Below are 12,122 nucleotides of genomic sequence, written 5' to 3'. Positions count from 1 at the left end.
ATAATGGTGATAACAATGGGAGGAAAACGTGAAGATTGGCTGATTTGGTGTAGATGGAAAAAAACGGTCAGTCTTTACTGTGCTTTAAGTGGTTAAAGTCTCTCACCTTGGTTTGTGTCAAAGATGTTGACGTTCTTGGTGAACTTGGAGCTTTGATGAACTCCGCCCTGACGCAGGCCCCCCAGCAGCCACAGCCTGCCGGCGGGGTCCCACAACGTACCCCCATAGGAGCGCTTGCAAGGCATCATGGGTAGTGCCGTCCAGGAGCGGGTCTCTGAGTCATACATCTCAAAGGCTTTCACCGGTCTTTTGCACTGACGGCCACCTGTGGAGAGTAAGCACACGCGCGCGCGCACACACACACACACACACACACACACACACACACACACACACACACACACACACACACACACACACACACACACACACACACACACACACACACACACACACACACACACACACGTCAACATGTGAAACATACACCGCCGTGGTGGGCAACCATGTTTATGATTGTGTTTTTGGGCGGTGAAACCTCCCCTATAAGTGAGGTTTGGACATCGACATTCGCTGCACTGTGATTGGCCACCATTGTACCCCCCCCACCCATTGTACCCCCCCCAACCCTGCGCTGTGATTGGCCACCATTGCACCCCCCCTAACCCTGCACCGTGATTGGCCACCGCTGACTCTATTCAGGACTGTGATTGGCTAGTGAAACACATGACACATGTGCATAGCCCTATAAATAGGACTATGCACTTAAAAAAAACACATATATGGTTTTTTTAAAGTTAGGGGTGTACAATGCAATGCACAATGCACAATGGTTGGTCCACAATATTACTTTTCTTTAAGTGAACTTCCATCACTGTGATGACCACTGTGACCACACCGCTCACTTCACCCCCAGATTATTTTTATTTAAAGGCTTTTTGGTTGATTGTTGAGCAATTTGAAAACCCAGACAAAAACAACCATTCTGACCATGCACGTCTAATCAAACGCCAGCTTGCTAGTTCGAATGTGATCCCTAATGAATCATATCAGGGGAGTGAATTAATATAGTAATGGCCCTGCCAGTATATGAATGGTGCAGGTGTGTTACCTGTTTAGTATAGGTAACACAGCTACTCCTACCTTAAACGACAGCAAAAGTGCCGAGCTGAGACACCATTATCAATAATTAGTTTGGGAAGAGACACCTACAGACAGAGGACATACCATTTCCACACAGAATGGGAAGATAATAATGCTTTCATCATTATGTCAAATGGAAAACGTATCTGTCTCGTCTGTAACAACAGCGCAGCGATGGCGAAGAAAGGGAACTTGACAATTCATTGACAAGACATTTCCAGTCAAAAGGTGAAGGAAATGAAATATCAATCAACAACACAGCAATCTGTTTCCATGAAGCAGGTTGTTAAAGTTATTATGCAACCACTGCAGCCTCCAAACACGTTTGTGTTACACACAATAAATCATTTCAGGATGGCATAATATTGAAGGAGCTGTTGCTGTCAGCTGCTGCTGATTTGTTTCGCCATTTTAAGAACAGGACTGAAATCATTTATGTCTTCAACAGCCTTCAGTTGTCCAGGAGAATAGTGATACGGAGATGTGAGGGGATTTTCAGATGGCTTGGAGGCACAGCTGAAGAAGGATAGCAAATCCTGTGTGTGCTACTCCCTCCAGTTGGATGAATTGACAGACATTACTGATGTTGCCCAACTTTTCACAGAAGATAGTTTTGTAAACTATTTTGTGTTGCTGCATTAGATTTGCTAATTTAATTTCATGCCATTTTTCTGCAGGACAGATTTCTTTGGTTTCATTTTATATTGAAGTCCAGTGATGCTTGCTTTTACTACTATTATTATAGGGTGATGGCCATTCGGAAGCAAGGCAGTGCACTATGGTGTCATGTTGTCAAATAAACCTCTTTATAACTGAGAAACTTTCTTCTTTATATTTTTATCTTGAATTTTAAAACCAAGTGGCCAAAATATTATTTGTACATAAAACAGAATCATGTGCTATCATCTTTTAAAAGTCACACAAATTATTCATCACCACAAGTAACATATTTTTTACAAGTTTCTCCCTAGTTTTTTCAGACAAAATGGTTTTATTATTATTCATTTATTGACTTATTCTAATTATTATTGTAATTATCAGGCTAAAATATGGCAGAATCATTGTGGTTTTCTCTGTCTGGCAAAGGCAGATCTCGCCAAACTTGGAAGTGATCCCTTGGCCAAAAAGATTGCCTACCCCTGATATAGTGCAAACACACAAGCTTACACAAAAACACACACTATCACTCTCTTGCCCGTACCTGCCACGTATATTTTGTTGCCCAGGATGTTCACATTGGTGTCATAGCGGGGTGTGGGCATAGGAGGCAGCTGTACCCACATGTCCTTCCTCGGGTCATACTGCTGCAGGATGCTACGAGGGAGCAGGTCGCCTCCCATCCCCCCTACTGCCAGGGCACGGCCATCTACACACCCACACCCAGGCAGAGAGACAGACAGACAGACAGACAGATAGGCAGACAGATTGACAGAAGGTAAGACAGACATTGTTTCCGTCCAGGTCCATTTTTACACTCTCAGGGTAAAATTAACATTCAGGATTTCGCAGGCAGACAGATCTAAGTAGGCGATAATATAAGAGACAAGGGAAGAGAGAGAGAGAGAGAGAGAGAGAGAGAGAGAGAGAGAGAGAGAGAGAGAGAGAATCAGTGAATCTAAAATGACCTCCTTCTGGTGCTCAGGAATGACGATTCCTGCATAAGAATTGTATTGCCAGAGGGCATGGAAGCCCATTTCCACTGAATACAATTAGAAAGACCTGAATTTTTCTCACAATTTTGACTTGTACTATATATCTCAGCATTCTGTGTTTTCTCCTCACAAATGTGATATAGGCAACTGTGAGAACAATTTCAATAATTCTGAGAGATAAAGTCACAATAGCGTATCTAGAACAGAATAAAGACAAAGCAGTGCATAAAACAAGAGCATAAAATAATGCAGCGTTGAGATGGGTAATATACTTCCTTTTTGTCTTTGACTGTGAAAACTACATTATAAAAATATATAGCATATGGATGAAGGGTTGGCTTACAAAATATATCTATATATATATCTGTATAAGCCATAAGTCAGTCCATCGCTAAAACTCAACTAAATAATGTTTTATTTCGCTTTCTTTTTTTGCTTTTCTTTTGTCAGATTACAATTAAATACTAGAGAGGTACAGTATGCTCAATAGAGCACAAAGCTCTTTTGAGGTTCGGTTTTTGTCGTGCAGCAACGACAGAGCCCTGTTAATGTTAGCCTGTCAGTTAATATAAAGGCCCATGCATGTAACCGAGGAGAACGGCACCAGATTGATAGGTGTTCCAGGGCGGGTGAACAGGAGCACGAGAGGATTATTATGCCCATGCTTAACACCAGTTGTCATTCGTCATGAAACAAACCACCGCCAACCTTAGATTTTCTCCTTCTCCGTTCTATCCATATGAAATACAGAGAAGTGATCCGCTGGGGCGATCACCTGGTCTGGAATGGTAGGTGAACGCCAGGTTTTTGTGAAACAAAATACATTATAATATGAATTTAATTCTTGCCCTCATCTTGTCCATTTTATTCTCCATAGATGGTACATTTGCCAGCAGAATGCAAGGGTGAGGAGGTTTGTGTGGTTTGGATTTAAGCAATACCTAGGTGCTTTCCTCTATGCCCTTTCTTCTCCTGTGTCCAAAAGTGCACTACGGTCATATATAATCATATAATCATATAAACATAATATGTTGTTGCAGGTTTTAAATAATCCAGTGTAAACAACAGAATAACTAAATAAAGCCGTCCACCCATGACAGCAACTGACCATCTTGATTCAAATGACATTATGGCTACATAATTTGACAGTCAATTGTACATAAAACTGAAAAGTAATGGCATGTAGGATGAGATGTGAAAGGTTGCAAACCATGCCAGTATAGTCTCAGGAAAGAGACCTGTGTGTTCATGTGTCACAATTTGCAAGAGAAAAGAGAAGGATCATGTGTAAGAATGACAATAACAATAATAACTATTACTATGAGAGTTAACAAATAAATATTTGAGCATGGCATGGCATAACTAATTGTGTTCCCAAATAGAACTGCATGTACTGTCAAATTATACAGATACAGATCAGAAATTCCTATGTGTATTATTTTTATATTTAATTGTCATGTCTTATTAGAAAGTGAGAGAAAACTTGTCTTAGTGTGTCATTTAAACAGATGATCAAGGATTTGTGGTTCATTAAAACTGGGAAAAGAACATCATATATTTATTAAAGGATATGAAGTTCATTAAAAAGTAAAAAATAACTTGAGACAGACAGTGAAGAATGTTCACATCATTACAACGGAAAGTTACAATTGAGTTGAATAATACAATAATACAATAATACCATAGTGATTCAGGGGTTTTGGGGTATGTTGTTATGTTTATAAATGTATATGGTGGTGTTAATCTAACGTTGGCTTATGCTGGCTAATGTTGTGCTGGCGTGCTGCCTGTGATTGGATAGTACAGTACCTGTACATCCAATAAAACAGGGGGATAGGATCGTTGTTATTGTCTAGTTATTAATATAGACCCCATAAGAGCCGGTGGAGAGGGTGGATAGCTTCAAGTACCTCGGTGTGCACATCACCAAGGACCTGACCTGCAGTATGTACAGTATGCACACAGAGACTGTGGCAAAGAAAGCGAGGCAGTGTCTGTACCACACGAGACAGTTGAAAACATTCAAGATGTCAAAAAGCCTGCCATCCTGGCAGGGGGCTTGATCATCCAAGCAACAAACTGCGAAACGGTAAACGTCTGAGATGCCTAACAGCCAAGGGCTCTAGGCTATATACGTAGATGTTTTTTTCCCGGCCGCAGTTAGAGCACTAAATGTGGACATGGCCAAAAAACAAAAAACTAATAAGGAAAACATAAGACAATAAGTGTTATGACACTGTCTCCACACTTGATCACTTATTCTATAGTTATAGAATGCTCATATTATTATGTGACACTTGAACATTGATTGATCCTGTTGCTTTGTACATCTGCACATGGTCACTTTGCACATTTTGGATGAACATTGCTCTTTTGATCAGAAATGACTACACACGGAAACGCTGCTAATTATAAGTTACTGTGCCTGACTAAGACAAGTCCCTAAGTATTAACGTATATATCCCTATCACTGTATATTTTGTATATATAATTTGTAATTATTGTCATTCTATTCTATTTTGTTATTTTCTTGTTTTGATATTTTTTTGTTAAATGTATGTAGCACAATGTCTCAACAACATTTCGCTTCTACCTGTATAAGTGAAAAATAAAACCTCTTGAATCTTGGACATGCATATCCCATAGCCTGGAGTGACAATTGCTGTGTGATTATTAATTCACAAAAATAACATAATGTAGTTGTCGTTGACCAATTTGAGAAATATTCAAGAATTGAGGTCCAATAGACATGCTGCTGACTGGCAAAGTATAATGCAAGATTAGCTACAGACAGTTACACAGACAGGGACAAATGCATCCTGGTGGAGATAATAAAAAAACAAAAAAATCTTTCAATATCCCTATTAATATATAGATGACAGTCAGTAGCCTACAGTGTCATTTTGTCAAACCAATGGATTATGTTTACTGTATGACTTACAAAAAAAAAAAGCCTGCTATTGTGGAATAAAAATAGTATGGTATGAAGTACCCACCTTTCACAGTGATGGCCAACCCCATCAGAGCCTCGCGGAGTGAGCTCCTCTTCCTCCACCTCCCCTCTTCAGTGTTGTACATCTCCACCGCTTTCACAGGGCTCTGGTCCTCTCCTACCCCTCCCACCACTAGGATCTGCTTACCCAGCACTGCCACCGCTGCCCCAGCGCGGGAGGTGGGCATGGGGGTCAGACTGATCCACCTGTCACCCTGGCAACGATGGAAAAAACAAACTAATATTGGCGATGGTCATGAGCAAATAGAATAGAGCAGGTGCAAACTTACAATACAATAGAGCACATTGGTGATATGTGGTGTATAATGTAGGTCTGTGATTAGGGTATTGCCAGTTGTTATCTCTGCTAGGCTGAAGGATGGGCTGGAGATTATGTTTTCACACCTGTCTGTCTGTCTGTCTGTTGGTCTGTGTGTGTCTGCAGCTAGCCATGTTCCCAGCCTTGTCTCATCTCCGAGGAGAAAAGCCTGGTCACCACCTAATCAACCTAATGTCTAGGGTGGTACTTCCGTCGTATGTACTTCCCCCAGAAACTGTCTAATTCAACCAATCAAAACACACATTTATAGTCAGGGGATATTAGCAGAAAGATTTCCAATCTTGGAATAAATTCCTTACCAAAAAAAATCTTCACCAATGTGTTTGTAAAGGTGTCTAGTACCACATCTCACAAAGACTGAAATTCAGTTTCCCTAGGAGAATTTTTGACAGCTGCTGAAAGTTGGGGTACCCACCATTTCCCTGCATTTCCATGCAAAAATTGCTGTTTTAAGTAGCATGTGAGGGGTCAAACTAGGGTGTTTTTATGATTCTGAATCCATTGCAAGCATTTGTTTTGCACCAAAACCACTCCTTGGGCTAAAAACAGCCCATTCTCAATGGGCTTTTTACACAAAAAGTATACCTGGACAAGGATAGCTATGGCCGTTTTTAGCCCAAGGAGTGGTTTTGGTGCAAAACAAATGCTTGCAATAGATTCAGAATCATAAAAACACCCTAGTTTGACCCCTCACATGCTACTTAAAACAGAATAAAAATTTGATTTTTTTTGCCCTGCATGGAAATGCAGGGAAATGGTGGGTACCCCAACTTTCAGCAGCTGTCAAAAATTCTCCTAGGGAAACCTTTGTGAGATGTGTTACTAGACACATTTACAAACACATTGGTGAAGATTTTTTTTGGTAAGGAATTTATTCCAAGATTGGAAATCTTTCTGCTAATATCCCCTGACTATTAATGCATGGAGAACGTTAACAGATCTGTAAAGCCTCAACGTCAATTCCAGTAGCCTACTTCCGTTTAGACACTCAACAGGTTAGGTCTTGCCCAGCATGGTCTGTGGCTAATCTTGCACTCAATACTGCCACCTACAGATCCGGTCAATATCATTTTCCATAGACCCCTTAACAGACGACGTCACATTTCTCCATCTGGTGTATATATAACATTTTTGGCCAAAATAGTGGATTTTACTCAAAAGGTGAGGTTCTGAGAGGTTTCCCACCGTGGAGAATAGGCTTTCAACACCATAAAACTGCCTTTGTTTCTGTGAGTAGTTTACTACAGTGCACACATCGTAAACCTGGTCAAAGAGGAAATGCACAGTCCCTGGCATAGGACCAGCTCTGGCAGATTTTACTGGTCTCCAGGCTAGACCAGAGCTACTGTACTGTGATGCTGCTATGACAACTGAATCAATAAATGTCTACCTATTCAACGAACTATAAAAAGTAAAACAATTTCAAACGATAAAAGACATGTCATCATCAGACACAAAAACTAAACAAAAGTATCAGTCAGTAAAAAGCTTTATCAAAAACAGGCAGTGTACAGCATCACATAACCCATGTAAACACATCATCGCTACTAAACCACAAACAAAAACAAACATGTGGGAAGTTGATCTTTCTAACACACTGAAACAATATTTTCAAAACATTATTGGATGAACCCCTTAATGAAAGTCAAACTTTTATTTTCCCTAATGTAAGAAAATAGAGGATGTATTTTATCCAGCAGGTAGGAGAGGGAGGAATAAGTGTGCTCAGGCAAAAACACTGCAGCCTTGCCTGCTCGCCCACTGTAAACTGCTCACTGCTCTGAGTAAAGATTTCTGCTAAATGATTCAATGGAAAGCATGAACCACAGTTGCTGATGCAGTTTTTTGTCCCTTTTTCAGATTTTAATATCAAACAATTTTCTTCCTTCTTTTTTCAGATTTTAATATCAAGCATTTATTTCAAGCACCTTTCAGGTTTACCTTCCTTAAACTAGTCAGGTTATTAAGAACAAAAAAGGATAGTATTTACAATAATGACCTGAATTCAGCTTTTCATACAATTAAAGCTTCTGTCAAGTGAGCAATTATGGTAATTATTATGTCACTAGTGCAAATAAATTGACAAGCTTAACAGGTGAAATAATCAATAAGCTGGTTTAGCTTAATGACTTGTAAGATAATTTCATAAGGGTCATATTAAATGTATCATAATATCTCTCGTCTCGTTCCATGATTATTTCTTGAAATAAATCAGATCAGTGGAAAGGGCAGATGAAAACATCACAAATATCTCATTCAATATCACCATTTTTACACTCTCAAAGTTACATTTTGCAGTGTACTTTGTGTACCTGTTACCTACCTCAGGGGAGTACAGCTCCAGGGAGGGGCAGGGCCTCCCCGCAACATCGCAGCCCCCCAGCATGTACATCTGACCCCCCACCTGCGTCACAGTGTGGTACACTCTGCCACTGGGCAGCCGAGCCAAGCTCTGCCAGTGGAACTCGTGTGCCGGGGGCGCTGACATGGTCACCGGGAGCTGGGCGACAGCTGAGGGCAGGTCAAGGGGACCAGAGATGGAGGTGGTTGATTGATGGAGTTTGAGGGCGGCAGATCGTGGCTCCCAGCACCAGTGGGAAGGGCTAGTTCAGGTGGACGTTGCAAATGGGCATGTGAAGGAGAGCTTGGGAACTTCAGCGTAGGAGTGGATTCAGAAGAGGTCTGACCAGCTGGGCCCCAGGGTGGGAGGTGGGGAGATGTGAGGAAGGGTGAAGAAGAGGCGGGCAAGAGACCCAGGGAGTAGTCTTCTTCCCCTGGGTCTGTCCACCAACTCACAGCTTTACACTGGCCCTGGGAAAAAACATAATGTGAAAAGTTGGTTACAGTGTAGCATTAACAAACTGTGAGTGATTTACAGTAGCCTAATGCACACCTAACATGCTTTAGAGAGGACATTTATGACTTTGCACTCAATCAGTTGATAAAGGTGCGGGTCTGGTTGTATGTGTGTGTGTGTCTGACTATATTATGTTCGGATTCCCTTCTTAGATGCATCCATATTATCATGCAATAGTTGGCCAGCAGAGGTAAACACATCTGTAGCTAGGCAACCATCTTGACATCGACTATGTTTTATAAGTTGTTGTTTACCCCAGTCATCCATCCCTCACTACCTCTGTCTCTGCTGCTTGCCATTAACCCTAGTCTCCTGCCTACGTATTGGTTCTACACTGAGGGAATGGAGGCGGAAGCCAGCCAGTGACGTGGGAAGAAGCTTCCAAAAAGAAGTCCTGCATGCAACATCAATGGAATTCAGTCTATATCAAAGTCCAAATCACCCACATGTATGGGCCATACTATGAGAAGCAGTACCAGTCCAAAATCACCAGAGAAGACGGGTATAATGGTGTTACAATGGTATTCCACACCACAGCCATGTTCTTCGTTTGGGAAGAGATTCTGAGGAGGATGACGTGGAATTTTGACCGTTGTTCAATTGGCAGGCTAGACTGACAAGATAAACAACTCGCCGGCTTATCCTTTAAATCCTTACCCAAAAATGTCATTTCCATCTTCCCGCCCTCTCTTCCTCTCTCTTTCCTTGCGCTTTATCTGCCTTTCACACCCTTCATCGTATTGCAGATGGATGAATAAAGGACAGGGGAAGAGATAAAAGACTGTCCTTCAGAAGAATATCTCCCTCCCTCTTTTCAGTGTGCACGAGATGGGTTACCATAGAAACATACCTTCTGGAGTTGCGACACAGATTTTCTTTTCTGCACATGATCGTTTACCGCTTGGTTTGACTTTAATAAAGGCTTATGAGAAAGGATTGAAAACAAATAAGGGGGAGTTTTTTTTCCGATAGGGCTGACCCCGGCAGGCGTGCACTTGCTAACAAGGCAGTATCGAGCTTTCTCTCTCTCACACAACACATTAATTGCAATCTGTAACCGATTTGGTTTGCCACATCTCTTTTTTTTAATTAACTGCTTGAACAGCTTGAGATCAACAGTGGGCCCACCAGCATCCACTGAAGTCATTTACAATCAGCGTGCCTCTTCATCCAAACTTTTAATTAGGAAGCCTAGTTTCTTTCTGCTGTAACTCCTCAAATGCCAGAACTGGCTGCAAAAATTGGGGACCCTGAAAAAGTGTAGACAAAGTGCTTGTTATAGGATATTGTGCTATATTGTATTTTGCCATATTGATTCGTATATGATACATTATTGTGTTATGTGCTGTAATTATAAAACAGTATTGTTGATTTGCTCATCTTATTGTATCTGTCCATATCCACACACACACACACACACACACACACACACACACACACACACACACACACACACACACACACACACACACACACACACACACACACACACACACACTCATCTAAAGTAACATTTCAAACAACCAATAGTGAGCATAGAATAGAAAAAATAAAATAGAAAAAAAGCAGTGCTAGGAAAACACAATTGTCTATAAATGCACGCAATCTGTGTGTGTGTATCATCTGTCTGTCTGTGTGTCCCCGTGTATCTCTAGACACAGCCGACCGATCAACTTCAAAGTTGGTGCGAATCGCAGAGGACGCAAGGGAGTGATATGCTGAGTGAGAAGTCGTCGAATTGGTATGGGGGGCTTTCAGGTAAGAAATCAAAGGGCCCTTTTTCTAGTACTACTGTATAATAACTATAAATCCACAAATCTCTGTAACTCTCTGTCTGTCTGTCTGTCTGTCCGTTTTATCGGGAGAAAAAAACTTTTGACCACAACCAATAGCATAGCGATATGCTTAAGGGCTCTGCTCTATGCTATGGGGGCTGCTGGGGAAACTGGACGACAGGGGCAATTCTGCAAATAGACCGCATGGCCAGTCATTTGGGATCAATATAAGTAGGAAAAAAAGGCTATATGTTATTTTAGTCCGGACTTTAGTCCTTTAACGTATAGAATGAGCAAGCTGGGGGGAAAGGGAGAGAGGGCCATGTGGTGCTTTAGAAAAAGGGCTTTCCATTTTGGATGTGAAATGGATGTAGAATTTTTAGCAGCCATGTGTGTCAGCCTTGTTTTTTATATCAGTATTTTCATATCAGTAGCCAATTGGAGCTAAAAAGAGAGCTGCAGCTTAAACTGCTATTTGTAGCATGTACGGTAGCAGCAAAGCAGAAACCGTACCTGTATGTGTGATAGGGTTTATGATGATAACCTAGTGAAAATACAGAAATGATTTTAAGTAAAACAGATTGATCTACAGTTTTCTTAATATGGAGCCAAAAGGTACTGCAATCAGGGAACATAAAAGCAGAGAAATCTGAGAATTGCTCCTACCTGGTGTGACTGCATTAATCTTAGTTTAAAAAGTTTCTAGGATGCTAATTATATTTCATCAACAGTAATGCTCCCAAACCGAGGATAATAAATTGCAATTTATATTGAGACAGAAGCTGTAATTCTTCCTAGACAATAAATAACACAGAGAACAGTTGCTGGAGGCTCTCTGCAGTAAGCTCCTCAATCCATGACAAAGAAGACATTAGATCTTTTCCTTTGCTACTATAATAGCACCGTGCTTACCTGACAAAATGTATGGTATGGTCAGACCTTAATGTTTAGGCTTCTTATCATTATTTGGAGTACAGGATGAAATACTGCAACTGTCATTCATACAGCAACAACGTAAGCCATTAAATCATGAATTCATTACACATTGGTCTGTGATTTGATCAAGGCAATTAGTAAATGTTTATGACAGGAAGATTTTAGAGCAGCAATTTGCCATGGATTCTGATCTAAAGCTAACATTTAGAAGGGTTTAAATTGATTAGTCATGGTTTACGTTTCTTTGATTTGCTCAAAGGCTCTGTACTATTTCTGTGTACGTGTCTCTCTCTCTGTCTGTCTGTCTATCTGTCTGTCTCTCAGTTGTTTTACTCTATGGTTTTAGTATCTCACATGGGGCCGGTTTACTGATGTAGGTTTAATTAGTTTGCAGCATCCATCCAGTTACTCCGTATTGCTGTCTGCA

The 12,122-nt window shown here is 40.9% G+C and overlaps 1 protein-coding gene across 1 annotated transcript in view; it reads right to left on the bottom strand.

Annotated features, from left to right (window-relative positions):
- klhdc8a (kelch domain containing 8A) overlaps positions 1–8,615 on the bottom strand; it is a gene marked incomplete at its 5' end in the record, with an annotated part of 15,517 nt that extends 6,902 nt beyond the window's left edge. The window contains 4 exons of the mRNA XM_080424667.1: positions 107–325; positions 2,345–2,509; positions 5,792–6,002; positions 8,451–8,615. Of these exons, the coding sequence (XP_080280793.1) occupies positions 107–325; positions 2,345–2,509; positions 5,792–6,002; positions 8,451–8,615 (760 nt within the window). The remainder of the gene's footprint in view (positions 1–106; positions 326–2,344; positions 2,510–5,791; positions 6,003–8,450) is intronic.
- Between the last annotated feature and the right edge of the window lie 3,507 nt (positions 8,616–12,122).

The sequence above is a fragment of the Gymnoscopelus braueri genome, assembly GCF_963280865.1.
Source record: "Gymnoscopelus braueri genome assembly, chromosome: 3".
In the NCBI taxonomy this organism is placed as follows: Eukaryota; Metazoa; Chordata; class Actinopteri; order Myctophiformes; family Myctophidae; genus Gymnoscopelus; species Gymnoscopelus braueri.
The sequence above is the reverse complement of the archived record's forward strand: the minus strand, read 5'-3'. Positions and strand labels throughout refer to the sequence as shown.